Genomic DNA, 17,500 nt, shown 5'->3' with positions numbered 1-17,500 from the left:
CTTACACTCACACACACTCTCTCTCATGCACACACACACACTCACACACACACACACACTCACACACACTCACTCACACACACTTACACTCACACACACTCACTCACACTCACTCACATCACACACACACACTCACAAACACACACACTCACTCACACACACACACACACACACACTCACTCACACATACTCACACACTCACTCACACACACACTCACACACACTCACTCACTTACACTCACACACACACTCACTTACACTCACACACACTCCCTCACACACACACACACTCACTCACACAGACACACTCACACACTCACTCACACACACACTCACTCACACACACACACTCACTTACACTCACACACACTCACACAGACTCACACTCACTTACACTCACTCACACACTCACACACTCACTCACACTCAGACACACTCACTCACACACACACCCACTCATACACTCACACTCATACACACTCACTCACACACACAAACACTCAAACACTCTCACACACACACTCACTCACACACACACTCACACACACACACACACACACACACACACTCACTCACAGGCACACACACTCATTCACACACACACTCACTCACACTCACACACACTCACACTCACTCACAGGCACACACACTCACTCACACACAGACACACACACACTCACTCACACTCACACACACACACTCACACACACACTCACTCACACACACACTCACACACACACACACACACACTCAATCACACACACATACTCATACACTCACTCACACACACTCACTCACACACACACACTCTCACACACACACTCACACACTCACTCACTCTCTCACACTCTCTCACACACACACACTCATTCACACACACACTCACACACACTCACAAACACTCACTCACACTCTCACACACTCACTTACACTCACACACACACTCACACACACTCACTCACACACACACAGACTCACTCACACTCACACACTTACACTCACTCACACTCACACACACTCACACTCACACACACACTCACTCACACACACACTCTCTCACACTCACAGACACCCACTCACTCACACACACACACTCACACACACACTCACTCACACTCACACACACACACTCTCTCACACACACACACACTCACTCACACACTCACACACACACACACAGACTCACTCACACTCACACACTCACTTACACTCATTCACACACACACACACTCACACACTCACTCACTTGCACTCACTCACACTCACTCACACACTCACTCACACATACACACACACACACACACTCACAGACACTCACACACACTCACTCACACACACACTCACACTCACTCACACACACACAGAGACACACAGACACACACACACTCACACTCACACACACACTCACACACACTCACTCACACACACTCACACTCACACACACACACTCGCACTCACTCACAGACACATACACACTCACTTACACTCACACACACATACACACACACACACACACACACACACACTCACTTACACTCACTCACACTCACACACACTCACACATACTCACTCACACACTCACTCACACACGCTCACACACACACACACTCACACACACACACAGACATACACACAGACACACACACACACTCACACACACACACTCACACTCACTCACACTCACACACACACTCACTCACAGACACACACACAGACACACACGCACTCACTCACACTCACACACACACGCTCACAGACACACACACTCACACACTCACTCAAACTCACTCACACACACACACTCACACACTCACTTACACTCACTCACACATACACACACACAGACACACACACTCACACACACACTCACACACACTCACACTCACTCTCACACACACACAGACACACAGACACACACACACTCACTCACACTCACTCACACACACATACACACTTACACACAGACACACACACACTCTCACACTCACACACATACACACTCACACACACACTCACTCACACACACAGACACACACACTCACACACACAGACACATGCACTCACTCACACACACACACTCACTCACACATACTCACAATCACGCTCACTCACACATACTCACACTCAAACTCACTCACACACACACACACTCACACTCACTCACACTCACCCACACACTCACTCACACACACACACTCACTCACACACACTCACTCACACACACACTCACTCACACTCACGCACACAGACACACACACACACTCACACACACTCACTCACACACACACTCACTCACACTCACACTCACACACCCACTCACACTCACTCACACTCATACACTCACTCACACACACATACTCACTCACACACAGACACACACACACTCACTCACTCACACACACTCACACACACAGACACACACACACACACTCAAACTCACTCACACACTCTCACACACACACTCACCCTCACTCACACACTCACTCTCACACTCACACACATAGTCACACTCACACATACACTCACTCACATACACATACTCACACATACACTCACACACACTCACACTCACTCACACGCACACACTCACACATACACACACTCTCACATATACTCACTCACACATACACTCACACTCACTCACGCACACTCACACACACACACTCACACATACTCACACTCACATTCACTCACTCACACACTCACAACTCACACACACTCACACACACATTCACACACACTCACTCACACATAGACACACACACTCACTCACACTCACACACACACACTCACCCACTCACACACACTCACACTCAAACACACTCACACACTCTCACACACACACTCACACACACATACATGCCCACACTCACTCACACACACTCATATACATTCACTCACACACACACACTCAAACTCACTCACACAAACACACTCACACACACAAACTCACACACACAGTCACACACACTCACTCACACACACAGGCACACTCACTCACACACACACACTCACACACACTTACACACATTCACTCACACACACTCACTCACACACACACACTCAAACACTCAAACTCACACACACACTGACACACACTCAAACTCACACACACAAACACACACACACACACACAAACATTCACACACTCACATTCACACACATTCACTCACACACACGACACACACTCAAACTCACTCACACACACACACTCAAACTCACTCACTCACACACACTCAAACTCACTCACACAAACACACTCTCACACACGACACACACTCAAACTCACTCACACACACACATGACACACACGCACTCACACACACTCAAACTCACTCACACAAACACACTCTCACACACGACACACACTCAAACTCACTCACACACACACACGACACACACTCAAACTCACTCACACAAACACACACACGACACACACTCAAACTCACACACACAAACACACACTCACACACACAAACATTCACACACTCACATTCACACACAGGCACACACACACACACACATTCACTCACACACACACGACACACACTCAAACTCACTCACACAAACACACACACACGACACACACTCAAACTCACTCACACACACTCTCACAAACACACACTCACACACACTCACGCTTACACACACACTCACAAACACTCACATACACACACTCTCACACACCCTCAGACTCACACACACTCGCACTCACACTCAGACTCACACACACTGACACACACTCACCCACATGCTCTCACACACACACATTTACACACACACACTCACACACAGACACTCACACACTCACTCACACACACACTCACTCACACAGACTCACTCACCCAGTCACACACTCACACATTCTCATACTCACACACATTCATATACACTTAAACACTCGCACATACACACACACTTTCACATTCACATGCACACGTACTAACACACACACACTCACTCTCACTCACACACTTACTCACACACTCACACATACACACACTCACACCACACAAACACACACACACACTCACTCCCATACACACGCACAAACACACTCACACACACTCACTCTCTCACACACACCCACACACACACCCACACACACACACTCACATACGCTCACTCACACACACACACACCCTCAGACTCACACACACTCACACTCACACACTGACACACACACTCACTCACACTCACCCAGTCACACACTCACACTCTCACACTCACACACACTCTCACACTCACATGCATTCTCATACTCACACACATTCATATACACTTAAACACTCGCACACTCACACACTCTCTCTATCAAACATTCACTGTCAAACCCATATTTATTCACACATACACACATAGTCTCACACACCCTCACACTTACACATAGACACACACATATACTGACACACACATCCAGTCGCACACTGATACAGGCATACACTCACAGAGTCAGTTTTATTCATCAGGGTAAGGGTCACTCACTGTGTAACTGTACAGAGTCAGTGTTTATTCAGCAGGTTAAGGGTCACTCACTGTGTAACTGTACAGAGTCAGGGTTTATTCAGCAGGTTAAGGGTCACTCACTGTGTAACTGTACAGAGTCAGGGTTTATTCAGCAGGGTAAGGGTCACTCACTGTGTAACTGTACAGAGTCAGTGTTTATTCAGCAGGGTAAGGGTCACTCACTGTGTAACTGTATAGAGTCAGTGTTTATTCAGCAGGGTAAGGGTCACTCACTGTGTAACCGTATAGAGTCAGTGTTTATTCAGCAGGGTAAGGGTCACTCACTGTGTAACTGTACAGAGTCAGTGTTTATTCAGCAGGGTAAGGGTCACTCACTGTGTAACTGTACAGAGTCAGTGTTTATTCAGCAGGGTAAGGGTCACTCGCTGTGTAACCGTACAGAGTCAGGGTTTATTCAGCAGGGTAAGGGTCACTCACTGTGTAACTGTATAGAGTCAGTGTTTATTCAGCAGGGTAAGGGTCACTCACTGTGTAACTGTATAGAGTCAGTGTTTATTCAGCAGGGTAAGGGTCACTCACTGTGTAACTGTACAGAGTCAGGGTTTATTCAGCAGGGTAAGGGTCACTCACTGTGTAACCGTACAGGGTCAGTGTTTATTCAGCACGGTAAGGGTCACTCACTGTGTAACCGTACAGAGTCAGTGTTTATTCAGCAGGGTAAGGGTCACTCACTGTGTAACCGTACAGAGTCAGGGTTTATTCAGCAGGGTAAGGGTCACTCACTGTGTAACCGTACAGAGTCAGGGTTTAATCAGCAGGGTAAGGGTCACTCACTGTGTAACCGTACAGAGTCAGTGTTTATTCAGCAGGGTAAGGGTCACTCACTGTGTACCCGTACAGAGTCAGTGTTTATTCAGCAGGGTAAGGGTCACTCACTGTGTAACTGTACAGAGTCAGGGTTTATTCAGCAGGGTAAGGGTCACTCACTGTGTAACCGTACAGGGTCAGTGTTTATTCAGCACGGTAAGGGTCACTCACTGTGTAACCGTACAGAGTCAGTGTTTATTCAGCAGGGTAAGGGTCACTCACTGTGTAACCGTACAGAGTCAGGGTTTATTCAGCAGGGTCAGGGTCACTCACTGTGTAACTGTACAGAGTCAGGGTTTATTCAGCAGGGTAAGGGTCACTCACTGTGTAACCGTACAGAGTCAGTGTTTATTCAGCAGGGTAAGGGTCACTCACTGTGTAACTGTACAGAGTCAGGGTTTATTCAGCAGGGTAAGGGTCACTCACTGTGTAACTGTACAGAGTCAGGGTTTATTCAGCAGGGTAAGGGTCACTCACTGTGTAACTGTACAGAGTCAGGGTTTATTCAGCAGGATAAGGGTCACTCACTGTGTAACGTACAGAGTCAGTGTTTATTCAGCAGGATAAGGGTCACTCACTGTGTAACCGTACAGAGTCAGTGTTTATTCAGCAGGGTAAGGGTCACTCACTGTGTAACCGTACAGAGTCAGGGTTTATTCAGCAGGGTAAGGGTCACTCACTGTGTAACCGTACAGAGTCAGGGTTTATTCAGCAGGGTAAGGGTCACTCGCTGTGTAACCATACAGAGTCAGGGTTTATTCAGCAGGGTAAGGGTCACTCACTGTGTAACCGTACAGAGTCAGGGTTTATTCAGCAGGGTAAGGGTCACTCACTGTGTAACCGTACAGAGTCAGGGTTTATTCAGCAGGGTAAGGGTCACTCACTGTGTAACCGTACAGGGTCAGTGTTTATTCAGCAGGGTAAGGGTCACTCGCTGTGTTACTGTACAGAGTCAGGGTTTATTCAGCAGGGTAAGGGTCACTCACTGTGTAACCGTACAGGGTCAGTGTTTATTCAGCAGGGTAAGGGTCACTCACTGTGTAACCGTACAGGGTCAGTGTTTATTCAGCAGGGTAAGGGTCACTCACTGTGTAACCGTACAGAGTCAGGGTTTATTCAGCAGGGTAAGGGTCACTCACTGTGTAACCGTACAGGGTCAGTGTTTATTCAGCAGGGTAAGGGTCACTCACTGTGTAACCGTACAGGGTCAGTGTTTATTCAGCAGGGTAAGGGTCACTCACTGTGTAACCGTACAGAGTCAGGGTTTATTCAGCAGGGTAAGGGTCACTCACTGTGTAACCGTACAGAGTCAGGGTTTATTCAGCAGGGTAAGGGTCACTCACTGTGTAACCGTACAGAGTCAGTGTTTATTCAGCAGGGTAAGGGTCACTCGCTGTGTAACCGTACAGAGTCAGGGTTTATTCAGCAGGGTAAGGGTCACTCACTGTGTAACTGTATAGAGTCAGTGTTTATTCAGCAGGGTAAGGGTCACTCACTGTGTAACTGTACAGAGTCAGGGTTTATTCAGCAGGATAAGGGTCACTCACTGTGTAACCGTACAGAGTCAGTGTTTATTCAGCAGGGTAAGGGTCACTCACTGTGTAACCGTACAGAGTCAGTGTTTATTCAGCAGGGTAAGGGTCACTCAGTGTGTAACTGTACAGAGTCAGGGTTTATTCAGCAGGGTAAGGGTCACTCACTGTGTAACCGTACAGAGTCAGTGTTTATTCAGCAGGGTAAGGGTCACTCACTGTGTAACCGTACAGAGTCAGTGTTTATTCAGCAGGGTAAGGGTCACTCACTGTGTAACCGTACAGAGTCAGTGTTTATTCAGCAGGGTAAGGGTCACTCACTGTGTAACCGTACAGAGTCAGGGTTTATTCAGCAGGGTAAGGGTCACTCACTGTGTAACTGTACAGAGTCAGGGTTTATTCAGCAGGGTAAGGGTCACTCACTGTGTAACTGTACAGAGTCAGTGTTTATTCAGCAGGGTAAGGGTCACTCACTGTGTAACTGTACAGAGTCAGTGTTTATTCAGCAGGGTAAGGGTCACTCGCTGTGTAACTCTACATAGTCAGGGTTTATACAGCAGGGTAAGGGTCACTCACTGTGTAACTGTACAGAGTCAGTGTTTATTCAGCAGGGTAAGGGTCACTCACTGTGTAACTGTACAGAGTCAGTGTTTATACAGCAGGGTAGGGGTCACTCACTGTGTAACCGTACAGAGTCAGTGTTTATTCAGCAGGGTAAGGGTCACTCGCTGTGTAACTGTACAGAGTCAGTGTTTATTCAGCAGGGTAAGGGTCACTCACTGTGTAACCGTACAGAGTCAGGGTTTATTCAGCAGGGTAAGGGTCACTCACTGTGTAACCGTACAGAGTCAGTGTTTATTCAGCAGGGTAAGGGTCACTCGCTGTGTAACCGTACAGAGTCAGTGTTTATTCAGCAGGATAAGGGTCACTCACTGTGTAACTGTACAGAGTCAGGGTTTATTCAGCAGGGTAAGGGTCACTCACTGTGTAACTGTACAGAGTCAGTGTTTATTCAGCAGGGTAAGGGTCACTCACTGTGTAACCGTACAGAGTCAGTGTTTATTCAGCAGGGTAAGGGTCACTCACTGTGTAACCGTACAGAGTCAGGGTTTATTCAGCAGGGTAAGGGTCACTCGCTGTGTAACTGTATAACATCACAGCTTTTCTCGCTTTATTACAAAGTGCTGTGTTGCTGTGTGGTTTGGATAGTTCTGTCTTTTCAGGTTAATATTGGAGATGGGAACTGAATACAATCTGAACTCTCTGGGCAAATATAAAAGCAAAGATTACAGTAACCAAAAATACTTCCATACATCGACAGATAATTATAACTGCAGCGTGGTTGGTGACTGTTTTTACAAACCTTTGAAATGACAATTACTGATTTGAATTAATAAATGGACACACTTGTTTATTAAAGGGTCAAATACCAGTGTTAAGACCAGCACACCGACAGACAGGCACTCTACATTACCTCAACATTCATGGGCTATACTTACACAGGGACAGCATAGGGTTAGATATAGAGAAAGACCTCCTCTACACTGTCCCCCCATCAAACACTCCCAGGACAGGAACAGCACGGGGTTAGATACAGAGTAAAGCTCCCTCTACACTGTCCCCCCATCAAACACTCCCAGGACAGGGACAGCACGGGGTTAGATACAGAGTAAAGCTCCCTCTACACTGTCCCCCCATCAAACACTCCCAGGACAGGAACAGCACGGGGTTAGATACAGAGTAAAGCTCCCTCTACACTGTCCCCCCATCAAACACTCCCAGGACAGGGACAGCACGGGGTTAGATATAGAGAAAGACCTCCTCTACACTGTCCCCCCATCAAACACTCCCAGGACAGGGACAGCACGGGGTTAGATACAGAGTAAAGCTCCCTCTACACTGTCCCCCCATCAAACACTCCCAGGACAGGGACAGCACGGGGTTAGATACAGAGTAAAGCTCCCTCTACACTGTCCCCCCATCAAACACTCCCAGGGACAGGAACAGCACGGGGTTAGATACAGAGTAAAGCTCCCTCTACACTGTCCCCCCATCAAACACTCACAGGACAGGAACAGCACGGGGTTAGATACAGAGTAAAGCTCCCTCTACACTGTCCCCCCATCAAACACTCACAGGACAGGAACAGCACGGGGTTAGATACAGAGTAAAGCTCCCTCTACACTGTCCCTCCATCAAACACTCACAGGACAGGGACAGCATGGGGTTAGATACAGAGTAAAGCTTCCTCTACACTGTTCCCCATCAAACACTCACAGGACAGGAACAGCACGGGGCTAGATACAGAGTAAAGCTCCCTCTACACTGTCCCCCATCAAACACTCCCAGGACAGGGACAGCACGGGGTTAGATACAGAGTAAAGCTCCCTCTACACTGTCCCTCCATCAAACACTCACAGGACAGGGACAGCACGGGGTTAGATACAGAGTAAAGCTTCCTCTACACTGTCCCTCCATCAAACACTCACAGGACAGGGACAGCACGGGGTTAGATACAGAGTAAAGCTCCCTCTACACTGTCCCCCCACCAAACACTCCCAGGACAGGGACAGCATGGGGTTAGATACAGAGTAAAGCTCCCTCTACACTGTCCCCCCATCAAACACTCCCAGGACAGGGACAGCGTGGGGTTAGATACAGAGTAAAGCTCCCTCTACCCTGTCCCCCCATCAAACACTCCCAGGACAGGGACAGCACGGGATTAGATGCAGAGTAAAGCTCCCTCCACACTGTCTCCCATCAAACACTCCCAGGACAGGGACAGCACGGGGTTAGATACAGAGTAAAGCTCCCTCTACACTGTCCCCCCTCAAACACTCCCAGGACAGGGACAGCACGGAGTTAGATACAGAGTAAAGCTCCCTCTACACTGTCCCTCCATCAAACACTCCCAGGACAGGGACAGCACGGGGTTAGATACAGAGTAAAGCTCCCTCTACACTGTCTCCCCATCAAACACTCCCATGACAGGAACAGCACGGAGTTAGATACAGAGTAAAGCTCCCTCTACACTGTCTCCCCATCAAACACTCCCAGGACAAGGAACAGCACGGGGTTAGATACAGAGTAAAGCTCGCTCTACACTGTCCCCCCACCAAACACCCTAGGACAGGGACAGGGACAGGGACAGGAACAGGGACAACCATTAAATGTCAAGGGGCTGTGGTTAGATTGTCTGTTGGTGATGGTAATGGCCTGGCATTTATGTGGCGCAAACATTAATTGCCTCTTGTCAGCCCAAGCCTGGACTTGTTCCATTTGAACCCAGACTGCTTCAGTATCTGAGGGGTGGTGAATGGTGCTGAACACTGTGCAATCACCAGCGACCATCCCCCACTCGGGACCTTCTGATGGAGGGAGGGTCATTGATGAAGCAGCTGAAGGTGGTTGGGGCGAGGACACTCCCCTGAGGGAGTCCTGCAGAGATGGCCTGGAGCTGAGATGGCTGACCCTCCAACAACCACAAGCATCTTCCTCTGGGAGGGGGGGGGGGGGGGGGCAGGTATGACTCCAACCAGCGGAGAGTTTGCCCCGTGATGCCCCTTGATTCCAGTCTGACCAAGGCTCCTTGATGCCACACTCACTCATACCCACCTTGGTGTCAGTCAGTGAGAACCACAGAGAGAGAGACAGAGAGACAGAGAGAGATACAGAAAGAAAGTCTGTGTCAGTGTCTGTGTTTGTGTGTATGTCTGTCTGTGTGTGGATCTGTGAGTCTGTGGTGTGTATGTGTCTCTCCGTGTATGTGTATGAGAGTTTGTGTATATATGTCTGTGTGTGTGTGTGTGTCTTTGTGTGTGTCTGTGTGTCTCTCTATGTCTGTGTGTGTGTGTGTGTCTGTAAGTGTGTTTGTGCGTGTGTCTGTCTCTATGTGTATCTGTGTGCTTGTGTGCCTATGTGTCTGTAAGTGTGTGTGTGTGTGTGTGTGTCTCTTTATGTGTATCTGTGTGCTTGTGTGCCTGTAAGTGTGTGTGTGTGTGTGTGTCTGTGTGCCTATGTGTCTGTAAGTGTGTGTGTGTGTGTCTGTGTGTCTCTCTATGTGTATCTGTGTGCTTGTGTGCCTATGTGTCTGTAAGTGTCTGTGTGTGTCTCTCTATGTGTATGTGTGTGCTTGTGTGCCTGTAAGTGTGTGTGTGTGTCTCTCTATGTGTATGTGTGTGCTTGTGTGCCTGTGTGTCTGTAAGTGTGTGTGTGTCTGTGTGTCTCTCTATGTGTATCTGTGTGCTTGTGTGCCTGTAAGTGTGTGTGCGTGTGTGTCTGTGTGTATCTGTGTGCTTGTGTGCCTGTGTGTCTGTAAGTGTGTGTCTGTGTGTGTGTCTCTCTGAGTGTCTCTCTGTGTGTTTGTGTGTGTCAGAGGGTGAGTGTGTTTGTACAGGTGTGTGTGAAGGTGTTTCACGGTGAGACAGTGTCCTTTACCATAATGGTTGGGTGGGGGGAGATGTTGCTGTGGGTTTGCTCAGGTACAGCACCGTTTCTGCTCAGTCACTCCCCCCGGGCTCCCTCACACATTAATAAACAGCAGCTGCTAAACTTAGTGAGGTATTCCCCTCGCCTGCCTGGAAACACATCTCCCCCCGCCCCAGTAAAGACTGGACCAACATCTGCAAAGGTTCAAGTCCTTCCACTGCCTCAGGCAGACAGAGTAAACACCGCACTGGGACAGGCCCCGAAACAGCATCCGTTCCAATCTCTGACCTAACTCCCTGACAACTCCATGCTTACACAACTTCCCTACACAGATGCATAGGTTCAACACAGTAAAGCTCCCTCTACACTGTCCTCCATCAAAAACTCCCAGGACAGGGACAGCACAGGGTTAGATACAGAGTAAAGCTCCCTCTACACTGTCCCCCAATCAAACACTCCCAGGACAGGGACAGCACGGGGTTAGATACAGAGTAAAGCTCCCTCTACACTGTCCCCCCCATCAAACACTCCCAGGACAGGGACAGCACGGGGTTAGATACAGAGTAAAGCTCCCTCTACACTGTCCCCCCATCAAACACTCCCAGGACAGGGACAGCACGGGGTTAGATACAGAGTAAAGCTCCTTCTACACTGTCCCCCCATCAAACACCCCCAGAACAGGGACAGCACGGGGTTAGATGCAGAGTAAAGCTCCCTCTACACTGTCCCCCCCATCAAACACTTGCAGGGACAGGGACAGCATTGGGTTAGATACAGAGTAAAGCTCCCTCTACACTGTCCACCAACAAACACTCCCAGGAAGGAACAGCACGGGGTTAGATACAGAGTAAAGCTTCCTCTACACTGTCCCCCCATCAAACACTCCCAGGACAGGGACAGCACGGGGTTAGATACAGAGTAAAGCTCCCTCTACACTGTCCCCCATCACACACTCCCAGGGACAGGGACAGCACGGGGTTAGATACAGAGTAAAGCTCCCTCTACACTGTCCCCCATCACACACTCCCAGGACAGGGACAGCACGGGGTTAGATACAGAGTAAAGCTCCCTCTACACTGTCCCCCATCACACACTCCCAGGGACAGGGACAGCACGGGGTTAGATACAGAGTAAAGCTCTCTCTACACTGTCCCTCCATCAAACACTCCCAGGGACAGGGACAGCACGGGGTTAGATACAGAGTAAAGCTCCCTCTACACTGTCCCCCATCACACACTCCCAGGGACAGGGACAGCACGGGGTTAGATACAGAGTAAAGCTCCCTCTACACTGTCCCCCCCATCAAACACCCCCAGGACAGGGCCAGCACGGGGTTAGATACAGAGTAAAGCTCCCTCTACACTGTCCCCCCCATCAAACACCCCCAGGACAGGGACAGCACGGGGTTAGATACAGAGTGTGGGGGGGACGTGGTGGGTGGGAGTTAGACAGACTGGAGCAGGAATGGCTTGAACCAGCCCTGAATTCCCACGGACCTTGGGCTGTGACTGATGACAGGAAATGGGCTGTGGAAACACTGAGTTAATGACACTAAATGAGACCCCTCGCGCCTTTGTGTGGCGCAGAGGCAGTGCGGAGTTAACCCCTTCACTGCTGAGCCAGCCAGTCAGAGTCCGGATGAAGGCCAGACAGTGGGGGCAGGGAGGGTCTGTTTATTATGTTGACATCTTGTGTTGGAGGAGGAGGGGGTGATGGTGTGACGATGCAGACCACCCTCCCTGCAGCCCTGCAATTCCCTCTCCCATCCTGCAATTATCCTCTGTTCGATTCCCACCCCCTCCACTCAAAAACCCTCGAGAAGCTCGACACCATCCAGGGACAAAGCAGCCCCCGCTGGATTGGCCCCAGACCCACAAACACCCCCTCCCTCCCTCCCTCCCTCCCCCCACCGACGCTCAGTAGCAGCAGTGTGTACCAGCTACAAGATACACTGCAGAAACTCCCCAAAGACCCTCAGGCAGCACCTTCCAAACCCACGGCCACTACCATCCAGAAGGACAAGGGGCAGCAGGTACATGGGAACACCACCCCCTGCAAGTTCCCCTCCGAGCCCCTCCCCATCCCCACTTGGAAATATCTCGCCGTTCCCTCAGTCTGGCTGGGTCAGAATCCTGGGATTCCCTCCCTAAGGGACACTGTGGGTCTACCCACAGCACATGGACTGCAGCGGGTCAGGAAGGCAGCTCACCCCCCACCTTCTCAAGGGGGCAACTAGGGACAGGGGGCAGTAAATCCTGGGCCAGACAGTAACTGGAAAGCGTGCAAAGAGGATTTACGAGGATGTTGCCAGGTTTAGTAGACCCGAGTTATAGGGAGGCGTTGACCAGGATAGGACTTTATTCTTTGGAACGTGGGAGAATGAGGAGGGACCTTATTGAGGTGTGTAAAACCAGGAGGGGCACAGATAGGATTGATGCAAATAGTCTTATTCCCAGGGATGGGGACGTGAAAACGAGAGGGCGTAGGTCGAAGGTGAGAGGGACAGACTGAAGAAGGACTCGAGGGACAAATTGTTCACGAAGAGCATGGTGTGTATTTGGAATGGGCTGCCAGAGATAAGAGTTGAGGCAGGTACAGTAAATTCAAAAGACCATTCGGATGGGGAGATGGATGGGAAGGGGTTAGAGGGATATGCGGGCAATCAGAACTAGCAGAGTGGCCAGCATGGGCCAGTTCAGGCTGAAGGGCCTGTTTCCAAGCTGTATTACTGTACGCCCACAGCTTATTCCAGTGAACTCCATTTCACAGCCCGCAACAACATTTTTAGCATCGACTTGAAGTGGAGTCAGCGCACTAATTGACCGTCAGATTACAGGGGAGGGTTGGGGGGGGAGGGTTGGGGGGGGGGTTCATTCGAAATGAATGGGAGGGCCGTGCCCCAGTGTGGGCAGGCAATCGCAGGCAGCTGTCTCTCAGACAGGCCTGAAATTAAAGCCAGCTCCCTCTGCCTTACTCCCCTTGTTGTGGTTTCGGGTGTGACCACTCAGACACACAGGGGCCCTGGCCCTCAGAGTTAAATTGTGTGTGTGTGTGGGCCCACACAGAAAGATCACAGAGCTAAAGACAGGCCCCATCCCAGCTGCCCCGCAGGCTGCCAGATGAAAAAGGCAGACAGCACTGCCCGGTTCTGACCGCACGCCTCAGAGCAGAAACTGGCACAGGGTGATCCCATTCCCCACTCACGCGGTCCCAAACTCCCCTCATTCCCCCATTCCAACCCCACCCCCCACCCCTCCCTGGAACGTCCCAGCGCCTCACGCCCACTGACAGACCCTCCATTTGAAGTGCCCTCCCCTGTTGGATTGAGGGAAACGCAGCAGCCAAAGACCGCATGGCAAGATCCCAGAGACACACACGCACACAGAGGCACAGACAGACGCACACACACAGACACACACACAGACAGACAGACACAGACACTCACACACACAGACATACAGACAGACGCACACACACACAGACACACATACAGACACACAGGCATACACACAGACTCACACACAGACACACATATACTCACACACACACACACACTCACACACACAGATACACATACACAAACACAGACACACACTCACACATACATACACACACGCACTCTCACACACACACACACACACTCTCACACACAGACACACACACACACACTCACACTCACACTCACACACACACACTCACACACACACACTCACACACACTCTCACACACAGACACACACACACACAGACACACACACACACACACTCTCACACACACACACTGACAGAGCACTGTGTGACTGACCCAGATGATCAGGGTTTGGTGATGTTGGTCAGGGATAGATTTTGGCCTCAGGACCCTGGACGGACCCAACCACCACACCCCCCTTCCCCCCCCCAGCCACCCTTGCACTTCTTCCAATAGAGGTCGTAGGAACTTTTACACAACACGTCCCCTCCCTTCACCCCCGGAGGGGGCAAACAGAGGCTTGGTTTAATATTTTGTCTCACACCTGCCACAGTACCCGCTCCCTCAGCACTGACCCTCCGACAGCACTGACCCTCCAACAGTGCCCGCTCCCTCAGCACTGACCCTCCGACAGCACTGACCCTCCGACAATGCCCGCTCCCTCAGCACTGACCCTCCGACAGCACTGACCCTCCAACAGTGCCCGCTCCCTCAGCACTGACCCTCCGACAGCACTGACCCTCCGACAATGCACGCTCCCTCAGCACTGACCCTCCGACAGTGCCCACTCCGTCAGCACTGACCCTCCGACAATGCACGCTCCCTCAGCACTGACCCTCCCACAGTGCCCACTCCCTCAGCACTGACCCTCTGACAGTGCCCACTCCCTCAGCACTGACCCTCTGACAGTGCCCACTCCCTCAGCACTGACCCTCCAACTGTTCCCACTCCCTCAGCACTGACCCTCCGACAGTGCCCACTCCCTCAGCACTGACCCTCCGACAGTGCCCACTCCCTCAGCACTGACCCTCCGACTGTTCCCACTCCCTCAGCCCTGACCCTCCGACAGTGCCCACTCCCTCAGCGCTGACCCTCCGACAGCACTGAGCCTCCGACAGTGCCCACTCCCTCAGCACTGACCCTCCGACAGCACTGACCCTCTGACAGTGCCCACTCCCTCAGCACTGACCCTCCGACAGCACTGACCCTCTGACAGTGCCCACTCCCTCAGCACTGACCCTCCGACAGTGCCCACTCCCTCAGCACTGACCCTCCGACTGTTCCCACTCCCTCAGCACTGACCCTCCGACAGTGCCCTCTCCCTCAGCGCTGACCCTCCGACAGCACTGAGCCTTCGACAGTGCCCACTCCCTCAGCACTGACCCTCCGACAGCACTGACCCTCTGACAGTGCCCACTCCCTCAGCACTGACCCTCCGACAGCACTGACCCTCTGACAGTGCCCACTCCCTCAGCACTGACCCTCCGACAGTGCCCACTCCCTCAGCACTGACCCTCCGACAGTGCCCACTCCCTCAGCACTGACCCTCCGACTGTTCCCACTCCCTCAGCACTGACCCTCCGACAGTGCCCACTCCCTCAGCACTGACCCTCCGACAGTGCCCGCTCCCTCAGCACTGACCCTCCGACAGTGCCCACTCCCTCAGCACTGACCCTCCGACAGTGCCCTCTCCCTCAGCGCTGACCCTCCGACAGCACTGACCCTCTGACAGTGCCCACTCCCTCAGCACTGACCCTCCGACAGTGCCCACTCCCTCAGCACTGACCCTCCGACAGCACTGACCCTCTGACAGTGCCCACTCCCTCAGCACTGACCCTCCGACAGTGCCCACTCCCTCAGCACTGACCCTCTGACAGTGCCCGGTCCCTCAGTGCTGACCCTCTGACAGTGCCCACTTCCTCAGCACTGACCCTCCGACAGTGCCCACTTCCTCAGCACTGACCCTCCGACAGTGCCCACTTCCTCAGCACTGACCCTCTGACAGTGCCCACTTCCTCAGCACTGACCCTCCGACAGTGCCCACTTCCTCAGCACTGACCCTCCGACAGTGCCCACTTCCTCAGCACTGACCCTCTGACAGTGCCCACTTCCTCAGCACTGACCCTCCGACAGTGCCCACTCCCGCAGCACTGACCCTCTGACAGTGCGAGGAGGAGGAGGAGACGGGAGGGGACGCAGGTTGTGGACGCTCACTGTGAAGCCCTGAGAGTGTAGCCCTCCTGGTGCGGTGTTGCCAACTCCTGCCGGGGATGCCGTCGAGTCTCTGGGATCTCCGATGCCGGGTGTGGGTGATAATCGAGAATGTGGCGGCATTTTAGCCAATAACGTCACGATTGGGCCTGGAGCTCGGAGTACTGACCAATGGCGTTGACCAACCGAGCTGTGAAGAGCTACGACTGGCTGATCCTGAGGCCAACGGGTGACTCACGTGTGGATGGTGTGGGGTGGGGGGTCAGGTGTTGACCTCTTGGTGTTGGTCTCTATTCTCCCTGGTCTCCCCCAGGGGGTATGCGAGGTTGGAGGGGGGGGGGGATTGTGGGGAAGGGGTTAGATTTGATCTGAGTCCCTGAATCAAACTGGGAATGATCGGATTGGTCCACGATGGACAAAATCACCGACTCAGTCCACAATCCCGGATGGAATTTTTACGCTGAGGAATCCTGGCTCAGTCAAGGAGAGATCCGAGAGCATTCCGAGCTGCAGGACGGACAGTCGGA

General features: G+C 51.6%; 1 protein-coding gene across 1 annotated transcript in view; it reads right to left on the bottom strand.

Moving 5' to 3' along the window:
- The window catches only part of LOC122545224 (uncharacterized), a 64,330-nt gene extending 47,234 nt beyond the window's left edge, over positions 1-17,096 (bottom strand). Inside the window, exon 1 of the mRNA XM_087983589.1 lies at positions 17,018-17,096. Within this exon, the coding sequence (XP_087839715.1) occupies positions 17,018-17,096 (79 nt within the window). The remainder of the gene's footprint in view (positions 1-17,017) is intronic.
- Positions 17,097-17,500: the final 404 nt, after the last annotated feature.

The sequence above is a fragment of the Chiloscyllium plagiosum genome, unplaced genomic scaffold (genome assembly GCF_037043375.1).
Source record: "Chiloscyllium plagiosum isolate Xiang-an unplaced genomic scaffold, Cpla_swu_hap1 HiC_scaffold_46, whole genome shotgun sequence".
NCBI classification, from domain to species: domain Eukaryota; kingdom Metazoa; phylum Chordata; class Chondrichthyes; order Orectolobiformes; family Hemiscylliidae; genus Chiloscyllium; species Chiloscyllium plagiosum.
Note: the sequence above shows the minus strand (reverse complement) of the source record. Positions and strands in the feature narration are given on the sequence as shown.